At 39.2% G+C, this 23,309-nt stretch overlaps 2 protein-coding genes across 4 annotated transcripts; one reads left to right on the top strand and one right to left on the bottom strand.

The window, feature by feature from the left end:
- The first annotated feature begins 130 nt into the window (after window positions 1-130).
- Window positions 131-11,099, top strand: LOC127373785 (pleckstrin homology domain-containing family S member 1). 2 transcript variants are annotated; one of them, XM_051418539.1, is made up of 17 exons: window positions 131-242; window positions 691-728; window positions 1,033-1,130; window positions 1,234-1,352; window positions 1,588-1,722; window positions 2,500-2,575; window positions 2,693-2,722; window positions 3,323-3,376; window positions 4,276-4,347; window positions 4,455-4,538; window positions 4,711-4,754; window positions 4,864-4,914; window positions 5,028-5,153; window positions 7,092-7,214; window positions 7,900-7,995; window positions 9,058-9,193; window positions 9,281-11,099. In XM_051418539.1, the coding sequence occupies exons 2-17, from the start codon at window positions 704-706 to the stop codon at window positions 9,350-9,352; spliced, it is 1,341 nt and encodes a 446-aa protein (XP_051274499.1). In that variant the 5' UTR covers window positions 131-242; window positions 691-703; the 3' UTR covers window positions 9,353-11,099. The 2 variants fall into 2 exon arrangements, with proteins under 2 accessions (XP_051274499.1, XP_051274500.1); XM_051418540.1 differs by lacking the exon at window positions 3,323-3,376.
- Window positions 11,100-12,631: 1,532 nt separating this feature from the next.
- On the bottom strand, window positions 12,632-23,309 carry dclre1a (DNA cross-link repair 1A (PSO2 homolog, S. cerevisiae)). 2 transcript variants are annotated; one of them, XM_051418529.1, is made up of 9 exons: window positions 22,434-23,304; window positions 20,312-21,721; window positions 20,089-20,222; window positions 18,657-18,775; window positions 17,991-18,134; window positions 17,719-17,864; window positions 16,049-16,203; window positions 14,872-15,013; window positions 12,632-13,362 (listed from the first exon to the last, which is right to left on the bottom strand). In XM_051418529.1, exons 1-9 carry the CDS (start codon window positions 22,846-22,848, stop codon window positions 13,196-13,198), a joined length of 2,832 nt encoding a protein of 943 aa, XP_051274489.1. In that variant the 5' UTR covers window positions 22,849-23,304; the 3' UTR covers window positions 12,632-13,195. The 2 variants fall into 2 exon arrangements, with proteins under 2 accessions (XP_051274489.1, XP_051274490.1); XM_051418530.1 differs by lacking the exon at window positions 14,872-15,013 and having other exon boundaries at window positions 22,434-23,309.

The following is a 23,309-nucleotide window of genomic DNA, read 5'->3' as shown; positions in this document are numbered from 1 at the left end:
TCCGATGCCTGATCATGCCATCTTATTTTTTTGTCAAAAAAGGGGGGACAAGCTCCTTAAGGAACCCTGCGTGGAATTCTGCAGCTCAACAATACAGCGGGTAGACCTTAAAAGCAACTCAAGCGAGAAACCAGAAACTCCAGTTCCCAGTATGAACACCTTGTTGCTATTTGTAAGTAGAGAAACATCCAGCTTCCTCATGCAGCCTCACTTACTGTTAGGAGGTCAAGGTGAGAGAACAGGTGAGAGCACTATGGGTTTGTTTTGTGTATTTAGTAAGTTGTGTGGTAGTAGTATTAATTTGTGTCTGTTTTTTAGTTTTATGATGATACAAAATTAAATATGCATCCACTAACCGATACATGTTTGGTTCTGTCTTTACTGAGTGTTAAACTGTGTTAACAACAGGTATAAAGAGAATATTCTTGAGTTTTAACATTACTCAGAGGCTGTATGTATATTCCTATTTATTTTCTCATTACAGCGGATATGCCTTTTTCTCTCACATGCACCTTCATGTGGGTTCTGTTTGTGAATACAGCTCTATTTCATGCTCTGCTTTTCACTGAGGCATCAGTCTATTTTTAAACCCTACGTTGTTTGTTTAAAAGGTTAACTATTTCCTTGTGGGTATTTATTTCTGATTGAAGAGACAGAGACTGAAATATCCATATTGTTATTTTTGTCCAGGTGTGGTGTCACAATGCATAAGAGCCAAAAGAACGCAGGTAGTGTATCACATCTTATTTATTTTTTTATTCATGGTTTATGGTTTATGGTTTGATTTAGGTGATACCAAAAATTAGTTTTTTAAAGTTAAAAGATTAGTTTGACAGGGAAACCTGGAATATGCTCATGTACACAGACAATGCGCAGTCGTAGTCACTTAGTCCTTGTTTAAACTGCTTTTTCCCCGTGTTTATTCTCTCTTGATAAATCCTTTGCTGTTTTTTCCTACTAGCACCTACAGGAAAATACAGTAGATTTCTTTTGACAAAGGTACAAAACAATAGGCTTTTCTTTTGCCCTCAGGCGGAAGTACAGTGTTCTACAGACCAGCTATAATTACAACAGAAATAAGATCCGGTTACCTTTACAAGTCTCCTCCTCCTAAACGGTTGAACACAGAGGTAAGAGTTGGTTCAGTGGATGCACTGTATTTGCAGCTCTTGCTCGTGTGTGTGTTTTTTTTAATTACATTTCATTGTTTATTTCATGATGTTTCTCTTGCAGAAATCATGGAAGAAGCGGTATTTTGTGCTGTTCAAAATCAGTGAACAAGAACATCACCTGAAGTACTTTAGGAGTCCAGAGGAAAAGGAGAGGCCGCTCGGAGGGATAGACTTATCACAGTATGTTTGTTGTTTGTGACCACAAAGCACATAAACCAACATTTTTGAGTTTTCCCTTTTTTAATTTATACAATTCACCAAATCTATTATTAAATTATAATGAATTTAATGTATTTAACGAATTATGAAATGATGCAGTTATACAAGCTTTGTTTTTGAGTGTAGAACCATTCTAGTACTAAATGTTGTTTTTTTTCCCCAACATCATCAGTCATCATTTGTGTCCCTCTGTTAGCATCTCACTGTTGTACGTGAGCCCTCAAAACCACCCAAGATGGGCATGGGTCCAGAAGTGCTTAAAGTGCTCTCCATCCTGCGTGCTCTACGTCAGGGCTGCTGACCGGGACTACTTTCTCGTCGGGGATAACAGGTCAGTCAGCTGGTTTTTACAGGTGATATAAAGCACTGAGAAGATTTATAGCTTATTTGCCAATTTCCATGCAATTTACTACACTGTACTGTAAAAGCTCCACACTCAAGATAGATACTATTCTACAAAAACACTTAAATAAGTGATAAACAATTAGAGATGTGCTTGTGTTGGGATTTTATGGTTGTGTGGGGATGAAGAATGTCTAAAAAACCTTATCTAAAATCTTAAGTAACAGCCGTTATCAGTTCTCTGTACAGGTTGTCTGTATTTCTCAAAGAACAAGTCACTAACCATTTTGCTCTAACCAATTTTTAGTGCAGCCTGTTAAAATTTTATGAATTAGAGTTTGGTTTTAGATTTTGTAATGGCTGTGTGCAGATAAACAGTCCCTGATACATGCTCTGCATTAAGTCTGTGATGGAGTAATCAACATTCAGGCCACAGCTGAGTTGGCCAATCCGCCTCTCAAGGCCCCCTCTGACACTTTCACAGTGCCTCATAAAACACTTCCCCCTGCCCTTCACACCATCTACTATTTTGGGAGTTATAACAATCAAAAAGAAATTACGCTGTTGCTTTCCTGTTTAGTAACAGTGTGTCAGCTGATAATGACTTTCATTCCACTCAGCTCACACCAATTTGTTGCTACATTTCATTATTTCCACTTTATATTTGGGTTTTGGAATTGAATTTTAAAGTAAATGTAATAGCCATCATTTGTGGAGTCCAAAAATTGGGTTTTTAAGTGTTTCATAATGCCCCTCTTGCTTTCAGCGAGGAAGTGGACGGCTGGTTCGGTGACCTGTTTGACGCCCTGAAAAACCGGCCACATAAATTTATAAATTCAGAGGTACATTTAGGTTTGAGTTTGTCCGTATGTATTGTAACAGCTTATGGAGAGCAAGCATCTAAGATAATTGTTTACCATCTATGTCACTGTCACTGACAATCTTTTTTCCTGCTAAAGGAAATGACCAATGGGCGGCCAATAATCGAGGTAAATATTTAAAGTCTGTTCCTCATCTGTTGATCATAAACCACCTTAAAGAGTTAGGTGAGGAGATCGATGCCACTCTCATGTAAGTATGATAAATATGTAGCTGGAGCCAACAGCTAGTTAGCTTAGCTTAGCTTAGCTTAGCTTAGCACAAAGACTGGAAACCTTTTAACAGAGCCAAGCTAGCTCTTTCCCTGTGTTTCCAGTCTTTGTGCTAAGCTAAGCTCGCTGACTGCTGCCTGTAGCTACAGATTTACCATACAGACATAACAGTGGTATCAGTCTTCTCATCTAAATCTTATGGGAAAGAAAGCCAATAAATATATTTTACAACATTTCAAACAAATCTTTAATTCTTCATGTTTTTTGCTAAGAAATTTTATTAACCAATAAGTTGTTTTTTTCTTCTTTCACTCACAATATTACTTATTTCTCTGCTTCCATTCTCACACTTAAAATGCTCAGTCAAAATTCCCTCAGTGTCTGTGGCGAATCCAACAAGCAACCAGCGTACAGTTACATTAGTCATCTAATAACCGTGCTTATCAATCAACTCTCTTTTTGACTTTTGAAAATAGACTTCTCTTCCTGTTTTACCAGGTTATTTCAAAACCCATTGCGCGGAAAAAGAATCCCAGTGCTGTGTCCGATAAGGTTGGTTCATAAAGCTGTTAGATAAATGTGGATATCTTTTCTAAATGCATGCAACCTGTCAGTCTGATCCTAACTCAGATAGTGACTTTCCTTTGTGTGAATCTATTTTTTGCGTAGGGAAAGATGCATGTGAATGAGTATCCTCGCTATTTAGCTGTATAAAAAATGTCAACACCACCTCCACATTTAGTCATCGTTGAGAGGTACTCATGGCGCTCTAACATAACATAGCTCACAAGAACATTCAAAAGAAATAGAGCAGTCGACTGTTGCCTGAGTTGTTAGATGTATTTTAGTACAATTGCAGGTTGCAACCCCTTCTTCATTTCAGTACATCTAACATTTAGCTTATTTGTTCGGCCAGGTACAAATCAAAGCATGACTGCATTGTATTTCTGTACATACTCTAAAACATGCTGAAACAAAACAAAAGTATAATTTTTGTGAAGCAGTGGACTATGTTTTTTTCTGTTTCAATGATTTTAATCTGGGTGTATTCGTTCAGTACCAGGAATTAACAATGCATCACTCACAAAACGTAAGAATCGTGAACTGATTAAGATTCAACCCAGGTGAATTTATGGCAGCCAGATGAAATTAGAATTTTAGTCAAATGCCCCCGCAAGATTTCAAAAAGCGTTCTTTATTGTCTCACTGTTGCATGACCTTATCTTAATATACCCATACATGCAACTATATTAAGGTTATACCAAAATATATAACAAATGCAATCGACTAGGGACACTGAGGTGAATGAGCTGAAAACAACATACCCACTACACATTTTCCCTGAGATTGTTTCATTCCTCTACAAATAAATCTTCCTGGTGTCAAAATAATATGAAAAAATGGAAAAGATATTCTTGACATGGGTGCTTTAATGTCATTTTATTTTTCAGCAAGACTTGAAAATGCGCTCTTTTTCGGATCCGTCCTCAAATGCTCTGGATAATGACACTGAAAAACCAAAGGTGAAACATCTTGACTTGATAACGATTCTTTATGAGATATTAGTTTGGGTGTTTGGTGACTTTTGGTTGCATACAGTTTTTCATATTGCTTTCTGATGGGCCTGCAGGTTGAAGGTCATTCCAGAAGACGGGCATCAGAGCCTGTGAATCCAATCTATGACTATCCGAAATCCTACATCATTCACACACAAGTAGGGCTGCAATCATTTTCAAAACGATATTTTTCAGTTTGTTTATTTTCTGTATAAAATGTCAGAAAATAGAGAAAAATGCATCTAACTTAGCTTCTGAACTTTGATGTACTGTAACTAGTGATAGTTGTAATTTTCTGCCCTTTTTTTCTTCATAAATCATGTGAAAAAGCTGGGGGGAAATGGTGCGCCACGTCCCAAAAGCTTGGATTCAATGTGAGTGTTTCTGAATTCACATTCATCACTAGCTGTACTTTGTATATTTTTGTTCAAGTGACACACACAGTGCTACAAAATTTCATATTAATCTTGTTTTTGTCCGTAGATATGAAACGATGCTTCAAGTAAAACATAACGAAGAGGCGGTTCAGTCAATGTAAGTGTGATTCATAGTGACAGATCACAACAAAAAAACATTTTTCCTAATAATAATGATAAAAGATTGTTGATTATTGTTGAAATGCAATTAATTGTGCCACATGCTTCTAGGGACCAAGAGGTTGAGGAGGCTACCAGTGGCACCCTGATGAGATCTGTCACTCAGATCTATGACAAGATGAAGATCCATGCTTCCCCACTCCCTGCGTTCGATGAGGAGACCGCATCTGAAAACAGGTAACTCTTGTAGTTACTTTTTTGTTGTCCACGTGTGTATTTTTGACTTTTGACTTTGTCTTTGGTGTCAGTGCCCTATGCTCTTTGTACAACATGTTTTGTCAGTGCCCTAGATACCAAAATAGCTCACTCATCAGGGGTAACCACAGCCTCAGCCCTAACCCTCGTTGGCTCAAACACTGAGACTGACAACAATGAGGGTGTTATTTTTACAGCGTAATACTGTTGACACTCCGGGACCAGTAAGGAATCTAAGAAAGGCAGCACCTCAGAGCCTGTTTAGCAACTTATGCGCTTGACTAGATGAGACATATCTTTTCATCTTGTGAAAGAGGTTCTACCTGACAGAGATGGCAGTGATCATCTTTACAGATTTATGTACAAGTGAGCCATGAAAATGCATGCATGATACAGATTTTTCAGACCTTGTATAAGCTGAACAGGTCAGGTGTGACCGATCGACATCTTCCGCACGTTAGCTGTTTATTATTGTCAGATCCTTAATAAGCTACATTGCTTGTGGCGGGCAAGTTTGACTGCACTGTAACGTGTGCTATGTTATGTTAAGCCACAATTATAGGATAATGCTAACTGCTAAAATGTTGTGTAACAGCAAAACAAGTGAGGCAGAGTAAAGCAACAATATCTCTGATCACTCTAGCAAACATTAGTTTATATTAACCAGAAGCTACTTGTCAAGTGAGGCTGTAGATGGAAAATCCCTGTGTGGAGTGAGCTGAAAAAGGGTGTGTTTAATTGCTACAGTATGAATCAACTCTTCATTTGTAAGAGAAATCCTGTTCTATTTCCTCTTTCAAAACTTACATTGTCTTTAAACAAAACACTGCACACGTCTGAGTAACTACTTGTGATTGAACGCTAAAAATAAAATAAAGAAACGCCCCTTTTGAAGCATACCCAGCACACATTTTCATAACCGTATCAAATTCAAATCATTGATGATTATCCTGTTCTTGGAAGCTTGGAAGAGGTTTGCCATCAGCAAGTCTGTAATGCCCTTATAATGCTGCGTGTGAATCCAACTTTGATTCATGTAGCATGTCAGACCTGCTTTTTTTCTACAGCGAGGTAGCTTTGACTTCTTTGTTTACCAAGACCATTTTGTTAATCACCAGTACAGCAGGCGGTAAATTAAAATCGTCCACATTGTTCATGCCTCTTCCAGCTGTTCCATGCCATCAACTCCTGTATAAAAATACACTTTTTCTGCTGTTTGTTTTCCTAAATTTGCTATAATACGGAGCTGTGTGATAATTCTGCCTCTCACACTGATGTCAGATTTCTTTCTAAGTGGCCAACCGCTGTGCTGCCACACTGGAGAACATCTTCTCTTCTACATTTGGCATATGGGTCAAAAGGCTTGTCTCTAAAGCGCCTCTTAATTAGAATTCCTCTTGTGCCTCTGCAGTGATTTGGGAATTATTTGCTTCTCCCATGCTGCTTTTATGAACTATTTTTAAAAAGAAAATCTCAAGACATCTGGTCCCCTTTCTGTATAACTGAGAGAAACCTTTGGCTTTTAGAGCGTACAATGCTCTTTTACCCACGATCAACCATTTCTTCTTCCTTTTATTGACGTTATTTTCTGGCACAAGGGCGATTGTGGACTTGTGTCCATCCAAGGCTTCTAATACGGCGCCAAAATATGTTGTTATGCTGTCTGCCTGTGGGTCACCCCCCTCCATAGTGCATGCAGATTCAGATGGTGTTCTTCCTCTGCGTCATTTTGTACTCAACATGAAGCGTTGGCCTTGGCTCCTGCTACATGAGAGCCTTGTTGTGTTTTATTCCCACTGTCTCTCAAAGCTGTCTTTTGTCTGATGTCAACGGGGAATCAGTGACTGGTAGCTGAATGTAACAGAAACATGTACAGAGATCTGATGTTATATTCCCTCATGCTGTTGTTTGCTTTTGCAGAGAGGAAAGGCGTATGACTTCAGACTTGAGCAGCAGCTCCAGTGACAACGGTGCCATCTCTCCTGTAGAGATGCTGGAGAGAACAAATGTGCACACACTGGATAAACAAAGCTCTACTGAAAGGTAATAGACCCTGAATGCAGAAACGTAACTAGTAATAAAATAAACATAACATACACGGAATAGAGATGTTTTGTGTGGAATGAGATGAGCATCATTCAACAGTTGCTCTACTTTTAAATAGTACAGACATTTGAACCCCTCTTGTGCTGTTGCCAATTAAAAAGTAATAAACAGCTTTGTAATGGTTACAGAGAGCTAAAATAAAAGAAGATATCGTCACGTTTAAGGTGACTCAGTGAAATAAATAACCAGACAGGACTGCTGGGAACAACAGTGACATGTTGCTGGACTGGTTCGAGTGGTTTCTGAAGGTTTCTAGCAGCAGACGGTGGTATGATGATAGCTGAATAATAATGAGCAGTACTGACATTAAACATTAGTAAATCAGGTGATTTTGCCACCAGAATGTAAATGGGTTTCAAAGGTTTCTGTTTTATTTTTTCCTCATTAGTTGGCATTTCACGTCTTTAAATCAAGCAGTTGGTTTGCCACCTTTTTACCAATTATTTTATCAAAGATTTACTGAATTGACTATGCAACCCAAACAGTAACTTAAAGGAAGAATATTTCTTCTCTTGCAATTCTTACAAGTGAACCATTTTAATTCCATTAATTTATTTATATAATTCTCCAATATATACAGTACCATTAAATAAAGCTTTTTTTTGTCTTGTTTTTCTTCAAGCCTCGACACCCTCACCTCAGAGGAGAGAGAATTTGAGATCAAGCAGGCAGATCTGAAAAAACACCTGACATTAACAGAAGTGGACGGGAAACCAATGTAAGTTTCATTGTTCAGTTTCTCAGATATTGGACTGCTTTGATCGAGATATTTAGAAAGGCTAAACCAGATTCACTGCAGGTTTGTCTTCATCCCGTAAAGGACAGATTCCCATTACTTTAAAACACTGTTCACATCAGGAAATGTTGACCAGCAATGCTGCACGTCCTTATTTGCTCTTTTTGCAGTTGAGGAAAGTCAGACTTAATGCTGCATGAGCTGTTTGTTTATTTATCTGTGGTGGATGATTCTGAGCATTCAGCGGTATAGTTTGGACACTGCAGCACATATTAATACTTAGACTTAGTACATGCTCTTTGCATTTATTGGTTTAATTACACAAGATGTGGAAAAAACACACTGGTTTACTTCTTAGCCGCTTTGTTACAAAGCACACACCATTTTTTCCCATGTCAGGGTCAGTTAGGTTCTTCTAAACTCTGTTTTATTATTATCTTGGTTGAGTTTTCATGTCAAGCCGAGCTTACAGTAATTTGGTCCAGATTTAACTTTTTGAAGTATCAGTAACTGTAGATCTGGATCATAATACAATGTCTACACATGCTGTGCAGTGAAGGCAGCATACAAGCAGAGCAGCAGTAGTCAGTGTCTACAGAGGATGCTTTCAGGCACTGTACTGAGTATGGGTCACCCAATGCACAATCATTGTAGTTACATATGTAAAATATGAAAATAGACTTATTAAAATATACTTATAATACACATATGCTACTGTGCCTTGTCGTTCTGTATCTAGTGCGAAGTAAAAAGACTTTTGGTCTTGAAGACATTTTGCAATTCATCTTTCACCAGTAGAACTGATAAAGTCTCCTGGTTTAGTGAACCAAGTCCCAGTTGCCTCTCTCAATACATCATGGGACCTGGACGACTGAGACTGTCTTTATAGACATTACACCAAATCCATATTAGAGGCAAAATCAAGCCTGTATGTATGGATGTAAAAATATAATATAAAAAAGCATAAAAATAAATGACAAACACTGTGTGAATTAGAGCCAAAAGAGTAGATCTAAAAAAGCCGAATGTGTTTGTATGTGTCAGCGTGTCTGGATGGACAGGCCAACCGCAGTCAGTGTGCCTGTTTCACAAAGGAGACCAGATTCTGGCAATTAATGACCTGCACACCAGCAGCGTGGATGAGTTCAACATGTACCTCAGCAAGTCTCTCAAGAATGAGGTACGTCCACATTGTCAGTGTCGATGATACTGTTGCTTGCATGCGTCAATGAACGTGTGAATAGAGATAAATTATCTCTCTTTTCAGGTGAAAGTGACCATCCTGCGTCTATCTGGATGCCCACCTCTGCATTTGCCAAACATCTACTGCAGCAACTGACTGCAAACTCAGAGACAATACTTCCACTGTATGTCTGGGTGTGTTTGAATGACTCTCTGAACCACTTCCTTTCTGTGAATGGTGGGTTTGTACCATGAATTTACCACTTTAGATAACTGACAGTATTTTCCCATGGCTGTGGGCAGTACGTCTTGATCTGTCACTCTACCTAAATATCTAGAAGAGCTTAAAGTGTTGGAAAAAGGATAAAAATGAAGGATGTTTAAATTAATCTTGCACACATTATATACACAAAAGATCAAAAGCATTTTAGTTGCCAAGCACTCTTTGTGCAAACAATGACTTGCAGTTTTAACAGAGCATGATTCATGATATTTTTAGTTCATTGTGTACTGTGTTTACTGTAGATAAGATGTTGTAAGCAGAAGGAAACAAAAGGAAAATGTTTTACCTAAACGTATTTCCTCATACTGCCTGTATGAGGATAAATTGAAATTGTGCAAGGCATGTAGTGTAAAAATTGTGAAATACGCACAACGTTACTGTATATAGACCTACTATTAAACAACTTTATTTTTACACTAAACTATACTAATAATCTAAATGTTTCTACACTTTAAAACGCACATAAGATACTGTAGAACTAACAACAAAGATTTCTGGTGGAGTTTTTCTCTGGATCTAATGTGATTTCTGTAACAACCTTATTTTTAATAATCAACTTTAAGATGATTAGATGATAGGTAGAAAGTGTTCCTAAGTGGTTTTAGGAAAACGAAGATGATGTTGGGCATAAGACAGGACGCTCTGAATCAACATTTTTAATTCCAATGAAAAGAATGAAAAGATATCCAATGTTTCCATAGATATTCAAACTCCATTTCTGTCTTAGGACTTGAGCGAGAACTGAGTTGCACAACTATTGTGAATGTCATCACTCAGCAATGCTGATTCATTTCCAGCTAGCTCAGTGTGCGGGATCTATGATGACATTTCTTTGTAAGCTATGCCTGTCTAATGACGTCTTCTTGTCACAAAAGATCACAAAAAGAAGGGTGCACTGTATGTTAAAATGTGTTTGGATTCATTAAAAGAAGGCAGACATAGATCTAAATTTAAACTGTCCTTTTCTTATTTATATCCAGAAGGCTTTGGCAGAAATTAGGAGTAGATGAATAACAAAAAGATTCACGAAGAGACGAGTATTTAAAGTTGTCCACACCTCAGGGAAGTCTGGTGAATTAATATGCCGACAGAATGGTGTTACACCTCAGGCTGTTTCACTCATTTCTCTCTGATTTGAAGCAGAAATGGTGACTCATACACTACATTGCTGAAATGTAGTTTTATTGTAACTTGGGAAGAAGGTTTTAATCCATTTAAAATGATGTCTGCTGACCAGTGCCACTCCCAAACAAAGACAAAATGCTTTTTTTTATTTTATTTTGTCCACTGACCAATGTCCATAAAGGGCAAGGAAACGCGTGTCTCTAATCTCTGAACATCAAATGATATCTGACATTGTTAATATTCACACAAGTCCTTTTCCAACCACATCATATCAGCCTTTCCGAGTTCTGACAAAGAAATTATTCAGGACATCTATTTTTTAAGGCCACTCTTCAACTGTGATGCTCAAGCTGTGCTGTATTGTAAATACGCTCTATTATATATGAATATCTTTCACAAGGGTGCAGCAAATGCAGGTTGTACTGAGACAATGAATCTGTGTTTAAATTTGTGAAATGATTATGAATAAACTTTTTCCAGATTGTTAAAACAATGACCATTTGTATTTAACAGCCTTATTTTTGTACTGAAGAATGTGAAGTACACAGCATATAAAACAGCAGGCTGCAGAGTTCACGCAGCAACCTTACGTATATCATTTATTGGAATCATTACTAAAATTAAGCAATATCATTATTTCCACCTGATTTACTTTCACAATGTACTGATAATTAAGTTTAAGCTTCTTATTTGAACCAAACTCCAGCTTCATGTTGGCATTGTCCAGTTAAATACGACACCTGAAGGCATTCTTACAGCGTTTTTGACCAGTTTCATGTAACCTCTTGTAAACTATTTGTTTTTCAAGGATTATCAGTAGTCTGTTGTATTTACTGAAGCATAAAGATTATTATTATACAAGATTATACTATATTTTCTGTTGCTCTAACAAGCTCTTTCTGTTGTACACTGACAGAATCCTCATTATCTTTAAAAATCAGACACCAGGGCACCCGGTTAGAGCTCTGTGGGTAGAGCTGGCGACCCATGTACCGAGGCTGAGTCCTTGCTGCAGCGGCCTAGGGTTCGAATCCAACCTGCGGCCCTTTGCTGTGTGTCATCCCCTCTCTCTGCACCCCTTTCCTGTCTATCTTCAGCTGTCACTATAATAATGGCAATAAAAAGCCCCCCAAAAAAAAAAAAACTTTAAAAAAAAAATAAAATCAGACACCGATAAGGCATACCTACTGTTCTGTGACTGAAATAGACATTTCAACAAACATCCCAGTCAATCAGGTTTCAGTTTGGCAAGACTTCATACATATAATTCATGCCCGAGGGAAGAATACGATACGCCATTATTAGAAATGGCGCACTGGAAATGGTTTGCTCTGGGTGCAAATAGTAATAAAGTGGTTATTACATAAGTCAACTTGTGAAGTGGGTGAAGAGCATGATGATTTAAAATAGGAAAAGAGGCAAGAGGTGTAATTAGATGCCGTGAGACGTTTTTAAAGCAGAGATTTCCAGATCAGCTAGCTATGCTAAGAATTACGCACTCATAACAAGTGATTCAGGGTTCATAAATATGCCAGGCAGCTCTTATGGTCCTCTTATGCAGGTGTTAATGTGAAAATATTTTCGGTGTTTAGAATCTAGAGCGTATGGTTTTCCTCACTCTGGTCTCTGAGATTTAACAAACAACAGCTCAGGCAGATGGGGTGAGGTGAAGTTGTCCTACATGAAAAAAGAGAAATCATGCAGAGAAAAGCCGGTTTTACAAAGAATGAGATTCAGCTCTATCTCTGTACCACGCGTCTCTGCCGTCTCAGAGATAAACTACTGAAAAACCTGAAAGCACTCTCTTTAAGACAAGATTGCATTTTCAAAGCCACTATGCAACAGTGGCAGTCCTCTAACATTATATTAGCCCGTAGAGGCATTGATGGGGTTGCACAAATACATACTGTAGTGAAAATCCAGATATTGTCCTAAAGTGAAGAGAAAATAATAAAGCTCATCTTGAATTTCATGCACAATGATTTTTCTTGACATGACAAGAAAATAAATGTTCATGTTGCAAGAAAGTGTTAAACAATGTTTAAAAACATTTATTTTTTTAACCTTAACATTTAGATCACATAGAAAAATATACAGATAATTAAAAAAATTGCACAATTTCAAAGCAGCACTTGCAGTATATTGTTGGCAAACAATGTGGAAACAGTGGGAGTGGCCGTGGCCAGTAACCACATCCAATTAATTCAGTTCCGATGTATAATACTTTTGGATGGCACAGGTCTGATACAAGTGGGACCTCAGGTCACATTTACACAAAACAGCTTCCAGAGTTGTCAGTTATTTTAGTTCAGTCCATTGTGAATAAAAGCAGAACCTTGATAGTAAATTGATTCAAGAGCATATACTTGACCTTTTTTTAAAATCATGGATGCATTTCATGTTCACCTACTTCACCACAACCCCCCTCGCTCTTACAGTAAAACTTAAGTGAAAGTAATAAAATGAGTAGTGTTCAAATTTTTTTGTTCCCCGTGGCCATTCGGCATTCGAAGCATTGAGAATTAATTGGTTTTGCTCTTATAACCAACAAGCTCCAGAAAGGCCGGCTGCAAAAGCACCGTTTACCAATAGTTACAGTTTAGCTTTAGTTTCCATGAGCCACTCCCTAAAGGACCTCTCCATAGCCTTCCTGCTAGCCCAGCTGCCGTTGTTGACTGTAGGGATGATCTTGAGGGGCTGGAGCCACTGGACGAAACGCTTCATCTCCAGGAAGCTGCTGTGTTCGCTGTATGGGATTCCTGAAAACAAGAACACAGAAGGGTTCGTCATCATCACGACTTATCAGACTGCAGATCACCCACGCTTTGTTTTTCCTGACAGGGTTATTTCCAGGGGTGGGTTGTAATTATCTTAGATTTCTATTTGTTAAGGAGACAAGTCCTGTAGAGAAAAAGGCCAGCAGTGGTTTCGAACTGAACCAGAGTGACTTTCAGACGTTATTTTCACTTTCAAAATCAGCTCGTTCACTTTGATATTTTTCCTTTCCAGTTTCTTCATAACAAACACAAAGCTCAGTTTGGTTTGAAGTAAAAACTTGTCACGGAACCAGATGTCTAAAAGTATGGGGAAGTCAATCAGACAAGCAACAGGGGAAAGTCTTACAAGAGGGACCAGATGCTTAACAAAGCCACAGGCAGATTTCAGATGCTGAAACATTGAAACCGTCATATGATTCATTTCTTTTGTTTTCGAGGAGAGAATAAGACGACATCTTGGGACTGCTGCAAAAAAGCTGCTGCCTCTTGTTTGTCCTCCCTTCGCCCCTCCACAGGTTTGATGTGCTCCGCTGCTTTAAACAGATATAGGTGAAACTAAGCCTACTCAAGTATACAGTCAATCTTCCCACATGTGGAGAACAATATTAGGAGCAGTAGTAGCATATGGCTGGGAAGAACAAGGAGGAGGTGACCCACACAAGGCAGAGAGAGAGAGAGAGAGAGAGAGAGAGAGAGAGAGAGAGAGAGAGAGAGAGAGAGAGAGAGAGAGAGAGAGAGAGAGAGAGAGAAAATTGGCTTCTGCCTGACTGACACACAAACTGCTGAGGAGGAAGAAATTATATGCAAGTGTGCATCGCAAAAGCCTCTAGCTGGTGATTGTAGGTTACAGGCCAGATGGCTGATGCTGTTGATGGATCTATTAAGAACATGGAACAGCGGACAGGAAGAAAAAAACTGGCTAAATTTGCAGCGGCAAATCAAGTCATGACCCATTTCAACACTGGGGTTTAACGCCTGGCTACTGTCCAGCAGTGCTGTCCAAGATACGGCTTTCTCTTGATTATATTCCCTCTTGTCACCAAGCTGAAGTAACTGAGCTGTGATCTATTGTTTATTCTCACACTTCCGTCCGACTCTTCTTCCTCCTCCTCCTCCTCCTCCTCCTCCTCCTCCTCCTCTCTTTGCCAAAAGAGGGAGCTGTAGGCTAAATACAACAATGTGAGGAGCGTTCACGTTTTTGGCAGGAGAAAAATGCTGCTGTTGTAATTAAGTCTTAGCAACGTGTGGCAGGATGACAAGGTTATTTACCATAATAAGGTTCTGCTTTTGGTAGGTAAAAGACAGGAGGGCATTAAAAGCTTCAATACCTCTGACCTTGCAGAAGAATCTAAATACTAAGAAACAGCAGTAACATTTACGAATGAAAAACATCTTTTTTGTTGGCCTCATAGCAAAGTATTCAGTTAATACTCTCATGCAAATGTATGTTATTCCTCCTGACAATAACAAAAAAAGAATATTAGTGCATACCATAGATGGAGATATTGCCACTGATCTGAGGCTGAATATCCTCCACCGATTCCACCTGCTGGCTAAAGGTCCAGCCTGTAGGCTTGAAGGCCACCAGCTGATCATACTGCCTTGAAAAGCGTGCCAGGTAATCCTGCAGTTTCTAAAGACGAGATGAGGAGGTTGACAAGGAGATGCAGAAGAGAGAAAGGAAATGCCGTATGTGAGCATGATCTCAGAGAACTCATCACATGCTGATTAACTGAAATGCGTCAATTAAATCACTTTTGCTAGAAAACATACAAAGCTCTCTTCCAAAACATATACAGATAACACATGTTTGTGCAGTTTTTGTGCTCCTAAGATTTGACCGTTTAAGAGCAGCACTAGGAAGAATCATCCTCAGATATCGACTACCTGGACCCTAGCTACCCTCCAAACATGAAAAACAAGTTACTCATTTACATTAACCTTGTGTCAGCTGATATAAACAAACCTGCATAGGAGGTTATTCCCAATTTACTATAAAATGAATGCAAACATTTAACTTAAAATGTGTTCTTAGACAGTTTTATCTACACATTTATTTCAAGGTGACATTCAAGGCAATTTCCAAGTTGTTGTAGCTCTTCTTGATAAAAACTACTCAGAGATTCACTACACAAACATCTCATTGCAAACCTAAACCGCATTTATTTCCCCCAAGTCAGCCTTTCTGTGCCTAGTGATGCCTGAATTATACCAACTCTGGGACTTATCTGTAGTTATACAGATGGCACATTAAAATGCTTTTCCTTTTGGAAAGATGATGTGTTTGGTCATCATAATTAGCATTTCCTAATTATTTTTACTCCTGTCCTAGGTACTTGCATATGAATAGACCGTAAGCAGAATAAAAGACGGATGCACATCAAAATAAAGTGTCCAGAAATAATCAAAAACAGCAGACCATTTGAGAAATAGTGTATAGCTATAGTTTTATTCCCCTTCAACTTATCCAAATGCATGGACTTATATGCAGTGAATAAATAGAGTCTGATGTGATACATTTGCTGGTTGTTTTACTCCAAATAAGTGATGTACTTTATAGAATAGAACCCTAAAATAGAACATTTTTTATATTCCTGACGCCCCAGAGTCCCAGCCTAATATCAGTTAAAATGGATGTTTCAATGGAAAATGAGACTGCTGCACCTACTTTAAAGGAGAGCTGCATCATGGGAAGCACGTGGACCTGGGCTGCCTTCCAGTCAGTGGTTATACGTTGTTTGACGTGCTCTGACTCCAGACAGCACATGGTGTTGTATTTGTCTCTAGAGAGGCACACTTTAGTCCCCAGGACCTCCGCTAGTGCTACGGATGAAGCAAAACAAGGTCTGTGTGAAAACCAGGAATGTGGGCAATTCAGCCAGCGCGTACTTGCAGTTAAGAACCCCCTGTTGTTATTTCAGGATTAAGTTTATGTGCTCTACGAGAACTCCAGCCCAGTATTTTACTATACACCAACGTCGCACAAAACATTGTACAAACTGTAAACTGTTGAATAACCCTTTTTTTTAAAAGCAAAGAAAAACTAAACAATCTGGATATATTTGATCATGTTCACTACTTTGTAAAGTGTGTGTTTAAGAGCACAAACACTCCTGTGGAATAACAAGAGAACAAAGTGGCTGTCAGTTGAATCAGCTGTAGTCCACCCCCCCCGTTTCAATTTCATGCAGAGATTGCAGAAGCAAAGGTGATTAGAGAATGAATGCATGCTGTCTGTTTGCTTCACTACGCCAAAGTGGAACAGACCATTATTCACAACATGCGTCAGAGGACTGTTTGCCTCCGCATGAGGACAACACATATTGAGTGGCTCTTTCCTCAAAACAGACTAATCCACCATTCTCCACACCGCTCCCACTTCAATACAAGACGTAATCTCGCATGACCTTTCAACGGGAGGAAAGGTCAGGTGGTGATACAAGGCTACAGAAGAAAATCCATTCATCTTACTAGTAGGTTTAGAAACACAATTACTTGGTGTCTGACAGTCTGTGTTGGTGGCAGTTACTCACAATATCAACCAAAATTTGAGATGGGAATAAATACAATTTTACTGATGCCATTATTGATTCTGTTAATAGGTGTGATTCTTTATCGATTTCCTTATTGATTCCTGATCAATTTTTGACCCTTGATAATGGACATGCTGCTCGATTGGGAAGTAGTGGCACTAACACGTGACATGACATTACTACAACTGTTGTCATCTTTCTTCGTGAAATGAAGACATTCATTAGACAGTTGCTCCCTCTTGTTACAAGTTTCCAGCAGTGTAGATGCACAAGTTTGACATGGATTTCAAAACTGTGGCATCAATAAAAGGAATTGATAAGCTTGAAGGCATACAATTCAGATTGATCAGACAATTTGAGAATGGGTTCTCAAGCCCCATCCCTACCAAGAGTTAAATGAATCAAATGACCATGTCATTTGCAGTAATATAATTAAAAAGATAAAAAAGATTTCATTTTTGATTTTGTTTTGATTTTCTAATAGTTTGTAGTATAATTAGTCACCATCACATGAGCTACAACGGTTGGAGCTTTAGTTTCACTTAAAAGATTAAATGATGAGGAAAAAAATGTTTCTCTTTGATTTATGAAATCTTTTTTTTTTTAAACTAATTTAATTATGTTGTTCGCATTCCTGATAAGGTAACATTTTAAGAGATTCAAGCAATTAAAAAAAGCTAAAAAATGCTTTCACTATTCCCCTTCATGTATAAAAAGGTATAAACAAAACCAGATCACTCTTTGTAATAATTCATTGTAAATCATGCCAGGGTTGCCATGTCACTGATTTCCACTAAACACTCACCCAGAAAGACCTTCTCTTTTCCCACAGAATAGGATCCACACACCACAAGTGTACGTGGGTTGAGCGTCACCAATTCAAAGGCTGTGCTGGCTGCAAAATTGATGACCTCTTGCTGTCTGGGGAAGGTGTACTCAGGGCTGCAGTAGCTAGAGGGATAAGAGAGCTAACATTAAAAATCTGTACATGTTTTAGCCAATATTGATCCACACTGGCTGAGAAGAGTCTTATTTATGGTAACTGCCCATAAAGGTCACACAGCAAAGAGTACTAACGTCGTGTCCAGGTACAGCGTCTGCACCCTGCAGCTGACTAACTCTGGGTAGGTCTCCATCGAGGGATCAGCTCTGAAGTCTCCTGTGTGGAGGACAGTCTGTCCATCGGGCAGGAAGAAGAGCAGCATGGCAGCTCCTGGACAACTGAATGAACACACACAGGCAGCAGGTGAAGCTGGATATATGAACATTTTAGGAGGCATTCATCGTGGGATCAAATAGCATCTTCTTAGAATCTCTAAAGGTTGGCCATCACAAGTGTTAGGCTTGAATTCATGGCATAAACTTTCAAAACTGAATATACTGAAGAAAATGGCTTGTGATACAGGAGTTGGAGTACCCCTAAAAAAAGTCTATTAGTGAAAGAATCTAGATAATTAGCTTGGTGCTGTCTGAATTTAAGATGAGTGTCAGACATTCGACTGAAATTCAATCTGCCTCCGTATCCTTTTTTAAAAATGCTTGTTTTAAACTTGTATGATTATAACGATACCCACAGTATCGATTTAAACATTTTTTTAATGGTCTGGCTATAAGTGCATTAGTGTGAAGTCACTTCTTTAATAAAGCCTGTTAACAAGCCATCAAAAAGCCATAAACTACTGGGCCACTGTTAAGTAGCTGATCACTACTCGGTGGCTGATAATGACGTTTTGGATGACTCACTGGTTGGCCTCCAGGAGGATGACCGTGACTCCCTCCACAGTGACCTCGGTGTTCATGGGGAGGATGTGGATGTACTGCTCTGCCACCTTAAGTTTGGTCTTCACTAGATTTCCTGTAATCTGACCGGGAGACGACGCAGTTGTCACTTAACACAGATCTCTATAGTTTTCTTTCATACAGTCATGAAGCAGCAGCCACTATGCACCAGTCTCAGCTCTCATCACGATGCTAATCATTGACTAATTCACCCATAATACCCTTTAAATAATTTCTTCAGTGATTCTGATCATCTGATAACTTTTCTGGGCTATGACCCACCTAGCGTCCAAGTTGAATTTCTGTGACCTACCAAATAAACAAAACCCCAATGGAGTCCTAATCAGTCCTTGCAAGTCTGTTTTTAGTTGTAATCCCAAGAGAACACACACTCCACTGTGATAAATCATGACCCATTTGACAGGAGAACTTACTTAATATCCCGCATCTTTCGCCAATATATTTTAATTTAGATACTATCTTTTGGGCTATTATGATTAGCTTCAGAGGTATGTCTAATATCTTAATGGGATATAATAGCCCATTAAGATAAAATGTACGATACCTGAAGAAATGTCTAATTTGAACCTGAAATAGGTAATATAAGTTTTGAATTAAAATTTTTTGTTTGGCAATAAATTGACCTCAGTTCGTTCAGTTTATTGCTTAATTCACACCTTAATTGGTTGCAACGTTTGCACAGTGATAACTAAGACCCAGGCAAACTAAATTTGCTGGATTTATTAAATGTCTTTATCCAAAACTGTGTCAAAAAACCATAAAGGTCTTCACATTTCAATGAGCTCCAATATGATCAGACGACTGGCGACTTGGTATTTATTCATAACTGCCAACTGCAAGCTAATTTCTCATTACAATGCAGTGCACAGAGATAACAAATGGATCATACATTTACTCTCTGAATTCTGTGGAAGAGAGCAGTGAGGAAGCTTTTTAATGAGGGGCAAAATATTTTCAAAGAACTCATCGCTTCCATAGTATCCAAGGACTAACAGGCCTTTGGAGGGAGACTGCCATTTATTTACCCCACGACCCGACAGACGTATCTAAATTAGCACACTGTTCCATTGTTTTCCAGTATGAATTAGACAAATGTAGAAATTGTGTGTGGAAAACTGGGGTAAAAACTAACATCCATAACCTTCATGTCAAGAAAAATAGGCCAAAAATGGCACAGTCTCATGTGGATCAAGTCATATAATTGACTCCTAAAATACATTTGTGCAGCTCAACATATGGCCAGTAGATGCACAACCCAGACAGTATAAACCCCATATCAGGCCACCAGATGAAATACATAGCAATACACCGGTTAAAGGAATTAAAATCATATTTTAATATGTCCATATTTCAAAATAGCCAAAACTTGACTTACTCTGTTACAGTAGATTGGTAATGTGGAGTTCTTGGTCAACCCTCCGTAGTGGTCTGAGTGGAAATGTGTGAGGAAGTAGGCAGTAATGCCCTCAATCTCTCCGTAATGAAAAGCATCTATGACAAACTTTGTACCTAAACAAAATCATATACAAATATCATAGCACAAAATAATTAAACTTTAAACGTATGCAGCAATATACGATATATGCTCACTCACTGACCTGGAATCTTCTTGTAGAAGGGACAACGTGGTAACTCTACTTCTCCATCAGCGTTCACTCTGTTCCACCTTCTTCCTCCTCTCCATCCTCTGTTCCTACCTCTCCCTGCTTCTCCCTGAGCGTTTGGTACATTATCTACAGTCACTGTACCCTGTGAGGTATCTGCAGTTGTGACAGCCTTACTTTTTCTTTGCCTTTCTCTCCTTGGTCGTCTCTGTCTTGAGTTTTCGCCAAGTGTTGGAACAGAGGTGGTGTTGAGTTCATTTGGTCCGCTCTCAGCCTCTTTCTCCTTCTCCTTCTCCTTGAGGGGTTTCAGGCCAAAAAACACCCCAATGTCGGTCTGCTTCAGACAGGAGGCCTGACCTGCCTTGCTCTGGCCCTTTTGAGGCGCCATGGTGTGAGATCTTTGGACAGTGGAGGTTTGTAATGAAGGCACTTGAGAAGACGTTGCGTGAGGTTGTTCTGATTGAACACTGCTGTCATTCAAGTTTCTTAAATGCAAGCTTGAGCTTAGAAGACTTTCTCTCAGGCGCTCTAAAACAATACTCTGTGGAGACTGAATGCTACTCTTACATGGACTGATGGCACTGGTAGATCTACTGGCAGCTTCTTTTTCACCTGTGGAATCTGATTTGTTTTCAGCAGCTGTAGAGGCAGCTAGCTGATTGGTGGGCTGTACTGAGGTAACTGACTCCAGCTGGGTGTTTGAAGAAGCATGCTCCTTTTCCTGCACAGTATTGGTTTCAAAATTATCTATAAATTGAGACAGGAGCTCATCTTCACTTGAGAAACCGTCACTGAACAGCAACATCGAGTCTTCACCTTCATTTTCAGACGCATCGTTATTAAAAAGCGCTTTTCTACATTCGCTGATTTGGACTTCAGTCTCTGCAGGGAACTCAGAAAGCGGAGAATAGGATATTGCTTCATTGTCAGGGGAAGGTTCACTTTTGGTAAAACCTTCACAAGCTTTTCTTCCACTCTCAGTCTTGATAGGAGTGGATGAAAGCTCTGTTCTACTTTCTTGGGAAGCACTAATAGACTTTTTAGTAGAGGACAACCAGCCTTTCTTTTTCTTAAAATCCTCTGGGGCAGGTGAACGTAGAAACCGAAGGCCATTTCTGAGTTTAAGCGGAGGTGTTCCCGTCTGACTATTGTGTGGGGATGCGTTACGATTGGATAGGGCAGAAAGACTGTCCTGTGAAGTCTCTAAAACAGAGCTATCCACCTCGTTTAACAGTCCGGGGAGAGAACTGAGGCTGCTCTCCCTGCTGGTCTCTGCCTCTGCCTGCTGGGACAGACTGAGGAGGGCTGTGTCACTGTTTGCTCGACTGTGGGCCAGAAGTGTGTGGTTGAATTTCTTGTAATGGTTTGGAATGGTGGAGGAGCACTGGAGGCCATCGGGACACTCTGTGTGAACAGATAAAACTCACTCAGACTCATGGCAGCAGGGTTGAAAATGACAATTATACAAAAGCACCTAAATACAAAATCTACTAAAAGAATTTGACTGATCTGATTATCCACATTACTCATCATGAACAGAAATACTCAATTGTATTAAGTCTGCTGTGGCTCTTGGGCGAGCTTCCTACGGCAAATAACACTGATTATTATGGTTTTCTTGAACTGGGCAAAGCCCACCATTCGAGGTGATTAAACCCAAGTTTAATGAGTTTAGCACTATATTGTCAGTATACTTTATAACTCTCACACAAACAACTCTGCATCCATACAACCTTCTTGAGTTGTCAGATGACGTAAACACTTGCAAGTGCTTAACATGGGAATCTTTCCAGTCTCTACCGTCCATCCCATGTGACATAAACGCAGCACAATTAAGGAAGCTATTGGGATTGCATTATGGGAAACATAGAAGTTGTGTTTTTTTGGAGCTCTGATCATCCTAGGGACAGAAAGTCAGGCTATCTCAGGCGCTTGCTCATTTCAAACATAGTTTTTTTTTGTCTCTAGTGATACAATCTAATACATACATAGATAATTAGGGTTTCGGATGTGGATGATGATCTGTAAGTGAGGAGGAACATGTATTTGGGATCGGTATCAAGTGAATCAGTCCTTTTCAGATCAAGTACATGAAGAAGTATAGGATGTATTGTACCTTTGCATGTGTCCCTGGGAGTGTCAAGACATTCAGCAACATGCCATCTTTGAGTCTGTACCACCAAAATGGAAAAGGGCATCTGACACATGGGGCAAAAGTCACCCGAGGAAGGTCCCTCATCGGCAGCATTGTCTGTTTGCACTGTGCCATCAGATGACTTTGGGGGTACACTGTGTGCCTCTAGACTGCAATGTCCGTCTGTGTGAACACCAGTGGTGCAGTCTCCACTCTCAGCTGTCCTGCCAGGTGACTTTACTGAGCAAGAGGTGTCTCTCTTGGAGTTTTTTCTGGACGTACGTCTCCTTTTGGTGACAGTTACAGGCAAGGACGGCGATTCGTGTGTCTTTTTCTTTTTCTTCTGAAGAGGTTTGTACTCCCAAATGTCATTTTCAGACTCGTCCTTCTGTGACATTTGGAGAAAAAAGAAGCGTAACGCCTATAATGTTACACAATGACCTCCTCAACACCCTGGTTATTACACAAGCTTTGACGTTTGATAACATCCCGCAGTTGCCGAAAAATAACACACGATACAGTAGATTAACGACTACTGTAAATATGTGTGACACAGTAAAGGATAACCGTCGTTTCTCTTCATTATTAGTTACAATATCGAGCTAGCATACTGTTTGGTTTTGCAGAGACATGTCAACGCTTACCGCCACAGAACAACGATGAATGTGGTAAAGACAAGTAGAGGAACACAGCAGCATATTCGCAACATATTTCGCGACGTTAATTAATTTGTTGTTCGAATTAAAAAGACTGGAAAAAATTCAAATCACTTCATGGTCATTAATTTAGTTACACTTAATTTTTAAATTATAGGAAAAATAGCTTTCTTGTAATTTTTTTTAATTTTTTATCGTCGTG

The sequence above is a fragment of the Dicentrarchus labrax genome, unplaced genomic scaffold, assembly GCF_905237075.1.
Source record: "Dicentrarchus labrax unplaced genomic scaffold, dlabrax2021, whole genome shotgun sequence".
NCBI classification, from domain to species: domain Eukaryota; kingdom Metazoa; phylum Chordata; class Actinopteri; family Moronidae; genus Dicentrarchus; species Dicentrarchus labrax.
This window is presented reverse-complemented; position numbering and strand designations above follow the sequence as displayed.